The sequence below is a fragment of the Augochlora pura genome, chromosome 3, assembly GCF_028453695.1.
Source record: "Augochlora pura isolate Apur16 chromosome 3, APUR_v2.2.1, whole genome shotgun sequence".
In the NCBI taxonomy this organism is placed as follows: Eukaryota; Metazoa; Arthropoda; class Insecta; order Hymenoptera; family Halictidae; genus Augochlora; species Augochlora pura.
This window is the reverse complement of record NC_135774.1, coordinates 11,471,357-11,489,583: the sequence shown is the minus strand read 5'-3', so window position 1 is coordinate 11,489,583 and position 18,227 is coordinate 11,471,357. Positions and strand designations below refer to the sequence as shown.

The window sequence follows — 18,227 nt, the reverse complement described above, 5'->3', positions numbered from 1 at the left end:
TTTTCACCTTATAAATCCTCTCAGCTGCTTAAGCAGCGTAGCGCTTTAGCTACCGAAGCAAGCCGCCCGACATTCCTGCAGCAGTTTCCGCTACCTTTTGGCTTTCAATTCAACCTTCGAACGAACCGCCACTGGCACTTAGTTAAACCCTCGTCGCGATCTAGAGGCGACCGCGAGCGTGCCGTAGTAACAATGCGAGTGACATTCCCGAGGCACACCACTTTCACGCGTCGCTCGCCTAGCCCAGCTAGCCGCGGCGTTCACCAAATGATTCATACACGGTCCGCCGGAATCATCAATTATGTTCGAGCCATTGTTCCACGGCTCCATAACCGGTATCTAATGCATCTAGCCAGCGAAACTGCCACCTCCGGACCCCGGATCTGATAAGATTCGAGAGTACCGGGGATCGGAGTCGAAGGCAGCCGAATACGGCGAACGAAAAAAGATTCACACCCCTAAGTTTCCACCCTCTCGCGCGCGGTTGCGGGAGGGAAGCGAGCATCGATTGGACCTGATACTGAAAATCATTAATTAGCCGATTCATTGTTGCCGCGGCGAGAAACCGAGTCAGTTATCCGGTCCATCTGGATCCAGGACCCCGGCGAGGTAGCCACCGGCGGCATGCCTGTCGAGACGCTAGTGATAGGCAGATAAATGGACGCAGATAAATGAGCGGAAGGCGAGGGAAAGGTGGAGTTACGGGGCGGGGGGACAGGTACGCAACGCTTGTTCGCGGGTTCGACGTCTGCCGCCACGCAGTTTCGCAAGTGATCCGGTGTTACGTACGCTTGCTGCTGCCGCTGCCGCCCGGGAAAAGGGAAACAGTATGTCCGAGCGACGCGATTTTTTGCGCCCCCGTTTGCGCCGATCCCAGGCCCGCTATGTCACCGTATCATATGGGAGAATTTAGTCCGAGCCCTGCCCAGAGCACGCGCATGGAAAACCGTTCAGCAGCGGCGAGGCTGCGCTTTGCGCTCCGAGCATTACTCTTGCTGCTGCAGCGTACTTGGTATTTGATTGAAGGATTTTATTGAGATCTTTAGCTATGGATAATACAGGTCTTTTCAGAATCTATGAAACTATTGACTCTAGATTGGATTTTATGTGTTCGTGACAAAAGTGAGCAGATTTCAAACGATGATAAAGATGAAACTACCAGACGATATATGAATTCTGTACATTTCCTGTTTCTATATCTATTTAAATTTGTCCAAAGGCGATAGTACTCTTGTCAAAGTCTGGTAGACCTATCTGCTAAAAAATGTTCAAGTCACATAAATCTAAAGTATAAAAATTCTACGGACCACAGAAAGTCAATTTCACGGGCAGCAGCGAAAATAGCAAGCGGCTCGAACACGTCTGGAAATTGAATGATCGTCGCCGCTGAAATTGCGGTAATTGTTTCGGGCGATCGCAAGGGAATAACACGTGCGAGAGCATTAATTTCAGTTTGGCCAACTCCGGGATGAAAGGTCAAACTTTCGAGGTCCCGGTGTGTGTGTCGGAGAGCCTTGACGTTCCATCGAGGTCTCGGTTGACGTCAAAACTCCGCGTGGCCCGTGGTGGGGCGCACGAACGGCCGAGCAACAAAAGAGAAAAAAAAAAATAAAACATTGTCTTCGGGAATACTTTTCGCGTTTTTATCGAAGCATCTTCGCCGGTCTGTGAAACGCGACTAATAAGTAGCTGGTATCACGCAGGAATCGCGATCAAGGTCCCGCCGATGAGGCACGCGATGGATCGTGCTCGATCTACGGAAAACCGAGCGTCGTCATCGCGAAAAACGCTGCCGCGCGCGGCGTAGATTAACGCGTAGATAGCCCCATCGTCCGTGCACGGGTGCGTGTAGAGAGATACGGGCGTGCACACGGTGTCGTGCACTCTGCGATGCGCTCTCGCGTGAACGTGCGCGCACGGTTGAAAAACGAAAATCGCGACCGGGGAAGAAACCGCCTTTTAGACGGCCACGCCGAGGAGAAAAGCGAACCGCGAACGAATTCCTGGAATCGACTTCATCGTTCTCATTTTCGAGCGAGAAGCAACCCGACCGGGTTCACGATCCTGGGAAAGCCGCGTCCGCTTCCAATCTTCACCTTTCAAGTCGTCAACCGTTCCACGTCCCTCGATGAAGTGACACAATCGTGTAATAAGTAGCCGATGTTTTTCTTTTACATAGCGAAGCGAGCCGGCCGGGATCGTACGCCTGCGAGAAGCCATTTTGAATTCATTCTGCCGGGCTTCCGAGCCTCGTTTGACTACTCTTCAACCCCTAGTCCGTCAAACGGAACTGCAAAAGGGGGAAGGAAATTGAATAGTCCAGTACCGGCGCATTTTCTAGCTTCTTTTTAAACATTGGAAGTTCAGATCAGGTTTTAATGGAAACTACGCCATCTTGAATTCATTATTCTGGTTTATGAAACTCATTTCATAACTGTTTCACTCATAGGCGTTCTAAGAGTAAATGGAAGCGAGTAACGTCAGATATTTAGACTATAGATATATTTTTAATAATACTAGCAGTTCAGAATATACTTCAAAGAAAGTTACGCCATTTTTTATCAGTACTATAATTATTATACAACCCTTAGATTGTTAAATAAAGTGACGAACAGACTGAGGATTTCATGCATTTATCACAAACTAGACTGCATAAAATTTTAAACTGAGGGAAACAAAATTAAGAAATTATTAAAATTATTAACAAACGAAAGAAAGTTCTATACACCTTACAAGTAATATACATTTTTGATATAAAAGAGTATTTTCCATGGATCTCCATTACAATCTCGACGGAACTACGCCATTCTGAATTCTATCTGCATCTTCTGATCCCCGTTTAACAACTCTTTAACCGCAATACGTCAAAACGGAGCGATAAAAGGCGGCAGGAAGCTCTCGGCCGTCTGGACATAAGAAAATTCTTCATCGATTTCCCCATTGAAAAGAGTATTAAACCGTCCGAGATCATGCTCTGTAGAGAAGCCTACGCCATCTTGTCTCAGCCCGGTAGCTCCTGATGCTCATGTGTCGCTGTTCAACCCTTACACAGTGGTACGTAACGATTGAATTGGAAGGCGCAATTGAATACTTCCTCGTACTCGGACATTCAATTTCGCCTCGCTCGGCTGTGTGTAGGGGCTCGTAGACTGACAAACGAAGATCAGGAGCTTATGGGGATCGATCCAAGATGGCATTTCTTCTCCGTAATCTCGTACGCGACTTCCTAATACTCAAATATTCAATTCCGTTCCAGTTTTCAGCCTGCGAAGATGTAGACCGTAGAATCTAGGGTCGGGAAGGTTAAACGAGGATCGAGAACTTGCCGATCGATCCTAACACAGTGTCTAGAACTTCGACGCATCGAAGTAAGTTTGTATGAAACTTCGACACGTCGGATGTTCGTATCTCGACGGCGGATGGATTAATTGTCGAAAAACGACGCAACTGTTCGTGGAAAAAATATATGTAACTGTGAAGCAGCTGTTCCATTCGAGACTGTCCATGTAAAACTGTTTTATTATTTCGTTGTTTCATTTCATTACATGGAGCAGTATCTGGATTTTTTGATTTACTTTCACGAACATCTGCAGTCTACAAGTAATAAATACAATTGTTAGACAGCTATTTTTGATCTTCTTTCATATATCTTGTAGTTGATGCTGGTCATTTTTATTCTTCGCGAACATTAACATTATATTTATAATGACAATCGACAGATGGGTCAATAAATATTGATCTTCTTCCATCTACCTTGCAGTTGATGCGGATCGTTTTTATACTACACGAACATCTGCATTCAATTTATCATTTTGGCATTGCTTATTACTCAACAAACCCTGATTCGTTTATGCCACCTAGCAGTAAATACTGGGTATTATTACTCTACAGAAAAATCTACGACGTTTTTACGATAATTTTGAAAACGATCAGCAAAATTTCTAAAGCATTTGACACCTAAAACACCGATAGTCCAAGACCAACAATCTACCAATAAAAACCCACGAATTATTGCAACGTGTCAAGTGAACTAACTCGAAATAAATTCGTATAGCAACTGCGAGGCCATGAGCAATGCCGGAGTAAATCGCGGATGAATCAAGACCGGGGTTTGCAAAAGCGAGTCGCGCAAGAGCCGTGTGCAACAGAATGCGGATGGCGAGGCGTCGGTGTCCGACCGATCGTTACACGTTGCCCTTTGAGTGACAGTATTATCTTATTCCCAGGCGTAGGAGTGAACAGATCGATGCTGAGCAGGCGAGAGGGTGGCCGCGATCGTTCACCGGCAACGAAGCCGAGACAGGTCAGCGTTGGCTCTTTCTAGCGTTTCAATAATAAATAACCGGGATAAGGGGTCTGTCTTCCGCGGTACAGGAGCCAGAGAGCACTAACGAACCCCCGTCGCCGAATTTTCCGAAAGCGTGGCCAAGGCCGGTGGAGAGGCACCCGGGGGTCAGAGAGGGTCTCGGGGGATTTCGGATTCACTTCGCGTGCAGCTTCCCTCCTGCGCGACTTTCGAATCTCGTTTCGACGCGTTGGCATTCCCGGGGCCAATGAGGAGAGATCGGCCGCGTTCGTCGGCGAAGACGAAGAAAAAGGAACCACCACGCCCAAGGTACGTGGCAGGAACGCAGACACGGCCGCGCGGAGCCCGTTGCACCTATGTGCCACGGCGTCTATGTGCCTATGCACGTGCAAATCCGGTCCCTGTGTGCCCGGGCTCTCGCGTGTACAACCGCGCCGGCCTGTCCTTCTCGCATCCGTACATCTCTTTCTCTCGTTCCCTCGTTCGCGTATACAGCGGCGGCACGAACGCTATAAGCTACCACGTCCTCAAATTGAAGCCCCGAAGAAAAAAAGAGATGCGTGGCCTCACTTCCCTCGGATCCTACTCTCTTTCCTTTACTTTCCTTTCTTTCTTTCCCCGTCGGTTTTCTCCTCTTCGTCGTTTTCACCGGAGGAGGGAAATGATGGGAATAGAGAGCGGGGCAGAGAGAAAGAAAGAGAGAGAGAGAGAGGAGCTGATGGTACCGGAGGAGGAGACCAAGGGAAGATGGAAGAGAGTGAAGGCTCGAGGCGCCATGTTGCTGGCGATGACAAGAAACCCGATGCGACGGTAGCCAAGCCAACAGTGCAGGCACAGGCGCTTGCTCGGACGCCTTGATTGGCCGATTACAGATTATGCACGCTGCACCCTGCTGGGACGGATCCACGGCCGCGAGCTTTACCGACAACACTCGCCGCAGCTACCAGGCCCCATGCCGCCGGCAAAAACTCTACGCGGATTGCCAACTTGATTTCACGACTTCCTCCAGGAACTACCCCAGCGCTAGCGATGACTTACAGCTATTTTTCCGACACGCTCGAAACGGCTGACATTTCTCTCGAATTATTTATCGAGGGGCTCCTCTGGTATCTTGTTGGACGTTTCGACGGCGGCGACTTTTGCTTCCAAGTTTACAAAGTTACTATTTTTTGAGGCATGATGCTAATTAATTTCTTGTTTTCTTTTTATTTTACAGTATTTCGTGTAGCTCATTTCGGTTCATTTCGTATGTTTGTAGTTATTCACATTTTATCTGCGTATATTTATTCATATTTTGCGCATATGCATTTATTTACATTTTGTATGTATATATTGAATGCTATGCTGTCACACTGGGACAAAATACCGCACATTTTCTTCCTCGAAAAAATGGTATTGTCATAAGAACGTCGTGTCATCTTGTGCCATGTCATTGCATGTCATGTCATGTCATGAGAATGAAATTAATAATTAGTTTGATATACTTAAAAGTGAAATATCAAGTTCTAATAAAGAAAACGATGTTCTAGGATATTCAACTTGTATTTTGAAATTTTTAGGCCTCCGTAACATTTGTTTATAAGAATTACTTATAAAAATATCCTTCACCATCTGCTTGGATCAGAATTACAAATTATTAGACTGCAAATTCCTTTTAGAAAAATCTATAAATTTTGTTCTCTGATCATGTGATAATTCTGAAATTTTCACAAAATATATAGACAAATTCTTACTACTGTGATATTATTATTACAAAAGGTGTCAAAAATCCTCGGTAGAAGCTTGACACTTTTCAAGCATATTCAAGTAGTTCATTGAATTCCTAACATTACGTGTCATTATTATTTTATTATTATAGCAGTAACTACTTCAGTTGAATTTAATTTAGTTCACTTATACAAGCTATTCATGTCTCTATTTTATTTATCTCGATTAACTCTTATTTATTTGTCTCGACTTTATTTCTTACCCAAATCATTAAAGAAAAAAATAAATTCTCACGTAATTTTCATAGCACACAAAAATCCCCAATCTAATCAATCTAAAAAATTTAAACAATTCTGTTTCATTTCCCTACATCCTGTAAAAATGCTCCAAAAAGAATACCAAAGAGAACAAGAAAACGATCATCAAGCTACAATGTCGTCGTTAATTACAATACGGAATAAGTAATTCGTAGGTGGGGGCCATCAAGCGATCAAACTATTATCACCGACAAATCGCTGTGAAACGGCGACGCAGAACGAACGAAAGAAAAAGATTGATTTGGTCGCGGTCGACCCCTGTCCCGTAGCACGTCAAAAGGCTAAAGGTTTTCTCATAGGTACGCGCGCCGTGATACGCAACTGCGTATCGCGTAATCACGGGATAACTGGCTGTCGTGCTCGATGATGTCGTCGCAGGGGGTCCCGGACCGGATAATTTCATTAGCCCGAGCACCGCGGGAGTTATCCCCCTCCCCTTGCCTCCCTTCTATGGTCGAGGGAATCGAGCGCGACGCAGGCTGATGAGTAATAGCGGCAGCGCGTCAGGTTGTTTGCAAAATAACCCACTCGTAATGACTACTGACGGCGATTTTGAGAACTGTATCTCGGGTACCATCTTCGCGATACTGTGCCACGTTCTTGCGAATTACGTTTTCTCTTTGCGACATGCATCAAAGATGAAAATATTTCAAGATAATGTATCTCAATTGCCGTTGGACGTTCTGGTGGGAATTCATACTGTAATGATTTTTGATTTTTGTGCTGTTGAGTTTAGGCTCTTTATCGTCGACTGCAATAGGATATTAATTAGTTAATATTTTGATAAATGAATTTATTGTTGGCAGAGTCCGTTTCACATGCAAATATATTTTAGTCTGCGACGATGCAGTTGTGACATTATCCATCGCGTGAATAAGAAATTATTCAGTTTTATAGTAAGAATTTTTACCTAGAATTTGTTATAATTCTTAACTTGTTTTCAGAATTAATTTCTATTCTAATATATTCGAAGAAACTGAATTTGAGATTAATTGAAAAATTAATTGGGTTACTTCAATTTAGTGGAATTTTTTGGTGACATTTTTATTTTTGTGCGATTTTAAAATCTATACAGTGGTTATTCTGCAAATTTAAATGCACACAAGTATAGTCACCATAACATTATTATATTTCTCGTTGAACATGGAATAAGAGGTTAATTTTCATCACTTCACGTGTTAATACCATTTTCGATTGAGTTTCGAGAGTTGGTAAGGCGGCGGTTTTGGCGAACACGGCCGCCAGTTTTCGCAACCGCGGATAATTGAACGAAGACGTCTTAATTGGCCCGGATCATCCGGTCCCGGGGTCTAAATCGGCAGCGCACGAGGAGACCGGCGCGCGAGGTTCGCTCCAATTAGCTCTCCGTGCCGCGATTACAGTCTTATAAATCGTTAATTGGAAACCGTGGGACTATCCGCGAGAAATCCGCGGCACCGAGAAGGCCAGCCCCAATTAGCTTTTGACCAGGGAGCTCAACCCCTTTTCCGCGGCAGTCCTAATAAATCGTTAATTGGAAACCAGCCACCGCAAGGATAATTAGCGGAAAGCCTTTCGGTGTCCGCCACGAAAACCTGAAAAACCTCCGGCGAATATTTATGATCGTCTCGTTAACGTTCCCCGTGGACTGCGCGCACTGGACACTGTCGTAACCCTATCCCCGATGTCCAGGGCGTGGCGGATCGGTGATTTAGTAAAGTCATTTGTGCCGATAATGCTGACAGATGCTGGACATCGCGGCTCGTGTTACCACGGGTTCGATGCTGCAACGGGACACCGTAAGGGAAGGGGGTGACGCCGGTCTGCGCGAATAATCGTCAACGTTGGGGCAAATACGGCGCAAGATGGTGGACGTTCAAGTCAGCCGGAAGAAAACGTTCTCTTTGACTGAATTTTTATGTTGCTTCAATGGCTAAACTACCCCTTTTCTTATACTTTTAAGAGCTGTGTGTAATTCTAGAAGTAAATGACGATGAACACCTAAATTATTTATAAAATAGTGTTGCAATTCGTGTAATTTTTAACTATAAAACTGCGGTGTATATTTTGATTAATTCTTCTCGACAAAATTGTAGTTTCTATCCTCTACACATGTCATCAATGTTCAATTGCCAAATTAAAGTCTGTATTTTATATTTACAGGGAATAATTGTTATATATACTATAGCAAAGATTTAGCCATTTCTTTTTTGATTTTTGAAAATAATTATACAAAATTCTAAGGTTTCACGAAAGTTTGAGTATCTTGATTGTCGGGAATATACTAAACCTGATAAAAATTATTTGAGCCCCGTTACAGGAAGTACCACTCCTATCGCTCAATTGTTGGTTAAACTAACAATGAAATAAATTCTGAAGTATACTGACAACTTGATTACTTCTACAATGACGACGCTAGTATCTCTCAACGAAAAACTAAAAATGCATCTATCTGCTGAAAGAATTCTCGCAGCACAAGTCACCACGCATCGAACGCAATTTTTCCGTGCAACGCAGCATAGAATTCCTAAGATACCGTCCACGCAGACACGTCGATCATCGACTCTATAACTATGAATCCGCTGCGTTATAATAGAAAATTAATTGCTTGCAGGATTCGCGGGTGAAACGTGTCGCTTTGACAGGCCGCGGAGACAGGCGGCTATTTGCCGGCGGTTTACCGAGTTGTTTACCCCGGCGGCCGCGGCGTATGAAAATATCTTTGCCGACTGTATCCGCACATCGGATCAATAGGATTAATGTCTGTCAATGCGCGCGTACAAGGATCGAGAAAGAAGATCGGCTTACCTGGGTCTGCGTCAGTCCGAGGCTCGCCGCCAGCTCGGCTCTCTCCGGTAGCGCCAGGTACTGCGTCCTCTGGAACCGCCTGTTGAGCTGCTGCAACTGCAGGCTGCTGTAGATCGTCCGCGGTTTCCTCATCTTCTTGCCTTTGCCGTTCCTCAAGGAGCCGCCGCCACCGCCGCCGAGCTCGTCGACGAGGCTGCCGCCCTTGTCGCCCAACGGCGAGAGGTCTGCGAACATGCACCACCCTAACATCAACTTTCAGAGTCCTCGTCACTGCCGGCTGCCGAACTAAAGAGATATAACAACTGAAACCTGCCGGCGGGCCGTCGACAACGAAATGAAACCGGGAGACTCGGGAACGCGTCGAGAAACTCGGAAATAAAGAGGGAAAATCGAAATAAGTAACAGAAAAATCGGCAACAAACCGGAAACACCGGAAATAAACCAAAAACGTCGGAAACAAACCGGAAAAATCAGTAACAAAGTTGGTAATTTCTAAAGAAACCGGAGAATTCCTGAACAAGCCGGAAAACTCCGTAACAAATCGGGAAACTCGTCAAATGACTTTTCTGTATTGAATACATTTGAATACATTAAATACATTTTTGGGTTTTCGAGAAATTGTTGATATTGGAACTGGTTTAATTCCGTAAGAAAAAATCGTACGACGTTGAATCTAGGGTAATTTTGAAAGTCGAAGCTTCTACTTTTACAACAATTAGTTTATTTTCTTGTAATATGCAGGTTAGTATATATTGCAGGTTATAGCAATTGCGAAACTGAACACATCTTTTCTCTTCAAAATGCTTTACATTGAAACGGCTGGAAAAACTCCATAGAATTTTTTTTCTTAATATCACTATAGTAACTTTGAAGAGTGAAGTCTACTCTTTACAAAGACATCTCGAAAGTTGATTTACGATTTTGTTTGTCCGTTTTATGGAACAGAAACGGAGACCATTTTTGACAGTGCGAATGCCTGACGGTATATTCTCTATTTCTACAAAGTTGGTGGTACGGTTCTCATTAAAGCCTCCATAAAACATCTAAAAAAACATCGTGGATCAAGTTTTGAGGCGTCGTTATAAAAAGGAAGCTTTGATCTTGAAATCTATGTAAATTTCATTCCCGAAAGAAATTGTGTAACATCTATGGAGCCGTTTCAATTTCTCCTTGAATTACACTGGAGCTGTATCATTAGAGATATACAATTTAAAATATTAATTTATGGCAGTGTTAAATTATGAATCAGTAACTTGTAGATGAGCCAGATTAGCCTAAAAGATAAGTGATGGAAGAGTAAAGGATTGCACAAAGTAACGGTAACGATTCGAGGGATCGGAATTATACCAGTGGTTCGTCGAGACAAATTTGAATTTCATGAATGCTAGTCGCCTCGTTGCGAGCCTAATCGAATCAAGGTATGATAAATCGCGTAGTGGCAATGGTGAGAAATTCGGTAGCCATCCCGAGGTGCTAAACGATCATTAATCTCCGCGATCGGTATCGCGGCGAACAATATATCGGCGCGGCAACTTGCGGCGTAATTAATTCGAAACGAAAAAAAAGAAAGGGAATTGTTCTAAATTAATCTTAAAATAATTACGCGCGGGCTAAATGGACGCCATCGTGCCAGGCCGGCGACGCTATCGTCGGTGCGATCGCGCCATTATGTTTATACCCTAATTACAATGTAGCGTAATGCGCCGGCGGTGTGAATCCTTGAACGTAACGCAGTCATTTAGAAATCCAAACACGCTGCCTTGTCATTTTCCCCGTCGGTCGGCCGTTGTTATTTTCAAGGAACTGCGAGGAGGAAAATTCGCCATAAATCGGCATGGGGACACGGCGACACGACGGTGGGAAGAGTTACACCAACGAAGAGCGGAGAGGAGAGGAGAGCGATACGGGAAGGCACGAGACGAGTAAGATGTCGACGACGAAACTCGAAATTACCCGCGTAACGTAACACCGGGCTGCCTCTGCTCGCGGTACCTTTCCCTGTGTGATAATAAGCGTGACTATTAATTAACGTAATTTATGGTGAGCCGACCGGACATGCATACGTGCATACACGTTATGATTCTCATGATTTATTGCTACCCGTGTCACCAGCGCCCCGGGGCGTGGACGGCTGACCCGTGGATCAACGAGTCGCCAAGATCGATCGCAAAATGACACCGGGGATCATGATTTAAGGCCTCGGTATTAACGTTGCGAACCCTTTAGGATCGATGTCCAGAGGAAGGTCTATTACTAATTGATGAATAGTACCGATAAGGAAAAATTCGAATAAATCACTGTCGAACTTCGGAGTCTCCGGAATTTAGCAGGTCCGATCAGGCAAAATTTAAATTTGCTGGTTTCGTGGCTGCGTCTGTCAATCATTGACACAAGAAAATTTTAATGAAGATCGAAATGGGACAAATAATACTATCCATAATGAAAACATTATGAATTTTACTAGATTGTCGAGGATTTTCATCTGACAAGAATTGACGTTAGAAAATATGAATTATCGCTCAAATATACAGAATGATTCCTTCTATACTAAAAATGATAAGGTTGCGATGTTTGCAAATTCTTCTGTTAAATTAGGATAAATTGTATGCAGTCGAAATTGTTTTTTAAAAATGACAGAACAGCATTTAACGTCCCTCGAAGTCGCCATTCCAGTGGAATAGTTTAACCTGTTTGAACATTAATTTTTCAGAAGATACGACGATAGTTCCAGTGAAGCAACGAAGTCAAGAGTCTCGCAGAGACAAAATGGAGTTCCCATGGGGTCTAGAAACACTGCTGGGTTAGCGGACGGCCAATGGAACGATTTCAGCCGGGAACGGTATCGTCGCATATATTAGCTCGGACGATTAGGCAGGTATTGTTCCAACATTTTGTCGCACGACCATGTTCCTCGCCGACCGGACGCGATAAATGTCGAGCGCAGGGTTATTTGTTGTTATCGCGGTTCGAAGACCGTGATGGAATTGGGCGCAGTAGTGTTGATTCGCGCGGCCTCCGAAACGTAAGGACGAGTTTTCTTTCATCGGCGCGACCATCCAGGAAACGAAGCTGCGTAAACGCCGCGAGCGAATCGGAGAGCAACGTCGACGAATCACGTCGCGCCGAGGAATTGTCTTATCGCGGATCACGATATGTTTACCGTCGGCATCGATCACGAAGAACGAGCTAATCATTGCGCCATGATGCAACCGCGGCCAAGCGACAGAGGAGTGTAGAAACCGGCGATGAAAAATCGCCGATGGAAGCCGCGCCGCGTTTTACGATACATTTTTTTTCCCCTCCGCTGCCATGCCGCCGCCGCCGCCGCCGCCGCGAAAGGTTATAGTCGTTAGCGCTGCAACAGTATGCAAAGCAGCCGCTGAAAACTGCTCCGCCGCGTGAAACTACTACTTTACTGTAATTCACACGGGTCATTTGCGAACGCCGGTGCGTTCCCGGCTCCTTTTTCTGCCAGACCGTGGCCTGTCCTCCGCGCCGAGCGTGTTCCGCGTCGATTCAATTGCTTCCAGGGAGTAATCGGTCCTAGAAGTAGCAATTTAATGACCTACATCTCCCAGCGCGTTGAAAGTCATGCACTCCGATGTGCAAACACACCTCCGATCCGAAAGAAACTTTCATTTTGTTCCCGGGACATGGAATGGGCTGTTTCTTCGAGAATTTCTGACTCGGTTTCTTGAACCGCCGCGTTTTATAGACCTCGCTGTGATTTTAAAGTTTAATATTTCCTTTGGAGAACTATGCTTGTTGATATCGTTCGCAATCGGCGAAAGTGATACTGTGATGTAACATCGCCTTCCTATAGATTTAATGTTATTTCGTAGACGATTTTATTTTGGGGTTGAAAATTTATAATAATTATTTTATTAATAATGCTAATAATAATAAGAGGTTGATTCTAATAATGATATTTACAGCATATTAATATCTAATAGCATAAACAAAATAGAATTCTAGACTTTGATTTAAGGGATGAAAATGACCTTCAACCACTTAAAACTCGATCCAACGCAAACTAATTCATTAGAAAGTTCTCATAAAGATACAAAATATCCCAAGTTCGGTGTTGAAAAATTAACATCAACCGTCATCGATGCAATCACTAAATCCACTAAAATCGTCGAATAACGTAACTAATAATATAGAAAAATTAATTTCCTACAAACGAGTCCATTAGAAATCCACTAAAATCGTCGAATAACGTAACTAATAATATAGAAAAATTAATTTCCTACAAACGAGTCCATTAGAAAACCGGCGATAAAGATCCACGCATTCGCGAATGAATATGCACCCTTCCGATGTTCCGCGAATGAAAACCGCAACGAAGCCACGCGGCGTTCAAAGATGGCTGTCGGTGAGTAGCCGGCAGGGAACGCAGGATTCCGCGAGGCGTTTGAACCGGGGAGGGCTGGAAAACAAGAGCTAGACGAATGGTTTATCGCGGATGATCGAAGCCGGCCTAGGACCGGTGCCTCGGTGCACTTTGCGTGACGGCCGCGGTTCGAACCCTACTTTTCTCATTGTCAGCTGGGGGACGAACGAATTCCCAGGATCCGGTTGAGTGGCAGCCGCACGATATCTGAGGATGTATCTGCGCCGGAGAAAACACGACTTCCGTGTAAATCCTCGTGGCCGGCGCGGTCCCCGTAGCCTCCTCCGTCGCCGTCAGCCGAGGTCCAGCCTTCGACGTTCCGAGGGTGGCTCTTTCGGCCTTTAGCCGAGAGCAGGGCCGGTGTTCCTAATCCTTGTGAAAACAACCGTTTAATACCTAATCCATCAGCCGGGGCCCGGGCAACCGGGGAACCGGCCGCATTGTCTTTGAACCGTTCCGGATTAATTTGGCCGCTGGTTAGCTGGCAGGTCGGTGACTAATGTAGAACTCGGTAGAAGTGCAAGGCACCCTCGCTAATTGGATTCTGGTCCGAGGTTTGCCGGATGAAGCCTCGCGGACGGTTACCCACCGAAAGACGACGACTCGGCAAGGACTCCGACCGACTGATCTTAATGGACGGTTCATTTGTCCTGGATCTGCGGATGATAGATGCTGCGATTTTTCTATCTTGTTATGGCTCTCGTAACCTTCGTCTTAGCAGACGATATAGCTATACCGTAGATACTGTTCCCACAAATTTTTCACTTTATTTATTTATTTTAATTTTTCTCATTCTATCGCTTCGTATTCTTTTTTATTATTGTCTCATCCTATCGCTTCATTTCCATATCTCTCATGTTTATTGTACCGCTTATCTTATTCGTAGCGGTATCGTGTTCTTTTCAGAACTCTTGGAATTTGTTTATCGCGAAGAATGCACGTTCGAACACCCGTGCAGCTACACGTATCGCGCTTCTTATAGATCAATCAGCACAGGAAATTGTACGGACATTTTTCAGCAGCCTGCTGCGGAATTTAATGGACGTTCGAAGTATTCCTCAGCATCGGGAACATAACATTTGCATCGGCCGGTATTCATGAGACTCGTGACGTCATGATTCTACGTTGCGCGTTCTTCTTTCCAATCAATTGTTAGACTAAATTCTTCGGATGCTTCCTGGTGTAATTGGATGGATGTTCGAAGCGCTTGTTTCAATCGTAAGAAATAATATTTCGAGAACAAGTATATTGTTCTAGTATTCATTAAGTTTTAGTTATTCTAATAAAATTGTTCAGATATTTTTTAGCGCCGCTTGTGAACTTAGATGATCGCACGAAACACTCTTGTATAAAATTATGTTGGAAACTATGAAACGGGCGTTTTGGTTTAGTCTGTGCTCAGCTGCGGCGCCCGTTTCATAGTTTCCAACCTAATAGAAAAATAACAGTTGCATCAGTTATTTAACAATATGAATGGTTTGTAACGTTAAAGTGCAATTCCATCGGTGAAAGATGGTTTTGCATGTAATTAATGACAGGAAGGAATTTCACGCAAGATATTTCTAAATGTGGATTTCTCTCGTCGAGTTTCGCTTTTGAAAAACGCGCAATTAGGATCACGGGAATCGGAAGAAGATCGGAAGTCGCAGAAGTCAGTAGCAGTCACGAACGAAACGCGCGCCGGTTTGCCGCGCGGAGGATGTGCAAACAATAGCGTGCTCCTTGGTAATTAGCCCGATCGTGATTCCAAAACGATATTTATTATTTAATTAATCCAATCGCCGCGATCAGCGTGTACGCCGACACCGCGGTACACCGAAACGTTACACACGAGACAGACGGGGGCCTGTACCGAGATCCGACGTTTGTCAGATTCGAGCAATGTGTCGCGCGATCAAACGGCGATCCGTGTAGTAATTAATTATTGACGATACCGCACGATCGAAACACGATAAAACTCGAATTAAACGGACCCGTCGCACAACCTCCGCCCGATACACGCGTTTCGCTATCGACCTTGTTTGTTCTCGCGAGCTTGAACACTGTTTCAGCCGATTGCGAATCGCGGAACTGTTGCCCACTGTGCTGCCACGGACGATTAATGCTATCGCGTTGTTTTCGAGTAACTAAATTTCTAGGAAGGCGGAACACGTGTCTGTAATAATGAAATTGGAACGTTTGTATCTCCTGGAAAAGTGACATCGAATAAATGAGACACCATTTCAGGATTCAAAGAGTAACGCAATAATTGTTGGAGTGTCATGACAGATACTTTTATACGACATTTTTGAAAGAGTATAAATAGGAAATTTATTGCTGCAATGACGCAAAAATTCTATGCACTTGTGATAAAAATAAATAGATCAAAAATAAAACTGAGAAGACATCTGATGAATTTAGGGATACTGTTATGTTATTTTCAACTTGTTAATATTATTAACACTAGAGTCTTGGAACCCGTCAAAATGAGTTCTCTATTCAATATACATATATATATTACTTGCAGCAAATATTACAACAAACTTCGTTAAAAATCAGAATAAAAGCCTCATTGTCAATTTTATAAATTAATATAAAACAGCTGCCTTCCATGTTCTATAAATCTAATATTAACCCCTTGCCCTACGACTCCTTTCACGCTGCGTTGATTAGCACTTATTTGTCCTTAATATTTTCCTTAATAGAACCGGATAATTTTTGTTTCTAGTATTGTCTTTAATTACTTCCGTTTCTAGACTTTGTTAACAAAAGAATTCAATTTGATTTCGACTTAGAGAACTTGGAAGAACTGAATAATATTCAAATTTAGCAGATGTTGCATGAAATCTTTATCACGAGTCTGACTCGTTGTTATACCGCAAAGGGTTACAAGAGCAAAGATATAATAATCAAGCTTATATTTCTTAGAACATACTTCGACAATTTTTATTTTCCACGGAGACCGGCAGTCTATTAATTACAAATACCAAAATCAATCTAGAATAACACGACGAGGTCAGGAAACCAGCTAAAAGCCATCGCGAGCGACTCGTGGGGAAGTCATTGACAGCTCTGCGAGCACGTGTCCATCGATCGGCGAAGAGAATCGGCGCGTCCGTATCGGTCGGAAGGCATCGGGGAATCTTAGCCGAGGTGTTGCGCCACAATGTCGCGTTTCACCGTGCCCCTCGAGCGAAATTTTCTAGCGATCCGGTTCTAGCCGGGGACGTTCTTGTCGCGCGCTCGCTGGTCTAATGGTTTATGAAAACCGAGCACGAAGAAATTGTTATCCTAACGAGAGAAAATGACCTATAATCTGGCGCGCGGGCGCGCTCGCGCGCGCTCCGGCCTCTTTCCTCGAACGCATCGGGGAGAAGAAAGAAGAATAAAAAAAAGAAACACGATCATTACGATCGCAACCCTTCGTCGTCGCTTGCGAGCGCGCAAGCGCGGCTCGACGACGATCACGATCACCGGTATTATTCCCGATGCTCGTGCATTCGTAACTTTTCGAATCGCGGGTATACCGATCGGGGAGCGCGCACAGGGAGGCGAAATAGAGAAAGAGAGACGGAGGGAGAGAGAGGCAGAGGGAGAAAGAGAGGGGGAGAAAAAAAATAAACTGCAAACAAAATAGAAGAAAATTACGGGGAACGCGTACAAGGACAATCGTTACATGATTCGCGGCGCGTTCCCGAGAGTAACCCTTTTTTTTCCGGTTCATCCGGAATTATTCGTTTCCTAGTAATTTCGAGGAGGACCAAGATTACCTATAACCGTCGCGCTTGCGGTTTCAAGCGGTCGACAGCCACGGGGGTGGGCGGCCGGCGTCGTCATCGGTCTTTTCATAATGTATTTAGAGACGTCGCGCGGGGAGGCCCGGCCGCAGGTGGAGAGACGCAAGATCGCCGGTTATTATTAATTTACCGACCCGATAGGGGTTGGGGAGAGAAAGAAGGGTTGCCGGTCCGCGGCGGCCTCCCGGCTAAAGGACGAATCCCGGGCTGCTCCGCGACAGCGCCGCCGTGAATTCTTCCAGTAATCGAGAATTCGTTAGCCGGCCGCGGTGGACATCGGCCCGCCGGTGGATGTAATTACCGTTTCAACGAAGTCCGCCAATGAATGAGCCCCGCGACCCTTTTTCCCGTCGCGACGTGCAATTTCACCGCGAGTTAAACACGTCGCATGTTAATTTCAAGCTCTACCGTCTACGCGCGTTACTATTATTCATTTTTGTGAACCGTGTAATTTCCAGCAGCCTCCCTCCTTCTACTTTGACTCGGAGCTTTTGATTAATTGCGTTCGCCGCGCGGCTCTTTACGCGGCTGTTACAAATGTTTGCCGTTGTTTTTCTATGGGATTCGCCACGGGACAATGGGAAAAAGATTGCCGCCGGCCGCCGCGCGGGGGGATTGGGGGGGATTCGAGCGTTTCTGAATTGAATGCGGCGCAATTAAAATTAATGTAACAATGAAAGCCGGTTGGAAGGAATGCGGAGAGACGCCTCGCGAAAGACGACTGATTCACATTCTGCGCTTAACAAGTTAATGCACGGCTCGAATTTACACGCGGCGGATCCCGCGTAATTCGTTTAGCCCGTGAACTCGGCAATTTTTTCATCAGAAACCGCGGCAACGCGCCGCTTTAGCTTCGACGGAGAACCCGGCCTGTCACCGTCAGTGCTCAAGCAAAATGGCGCCGGAGGTCAGTCGATACCTCGGTCCGCGGCGAATCACTG

The 18,227-nt window shown here is 45.0% G+C and overlaps 1 protein-coding gene across 5 annotated transcripts in view; it reads right to left on the bottom strand.

Moving 5' to 3' along the window:
- Nucleotides 1-18,227, bottom strand: part of Dll (homeotic protein distal-less) — a 128,540-nt gene that overhangs the window by 102,428 nt on the left and 7,885 nt on the right. For 3 of the 5 annotated variants that reach the window (XM_078196696.1, XM_078196697.1, XM_078196698.1), the window contains exon 2: nucleotides 9,118-9,359. In XM_078196696.1, the coding sequence (XP_078052822.1) occupies nucleotides 9,118-9,359 (242 nt within the window). The remainder of the gene's footprint in view (nucleotides 1-9,117; nucleotides 9,360-18,227) is intronic. The other 2 variants (XM_078196700.1, XM_078196699.1) reach the window with 1 other exon arrangement.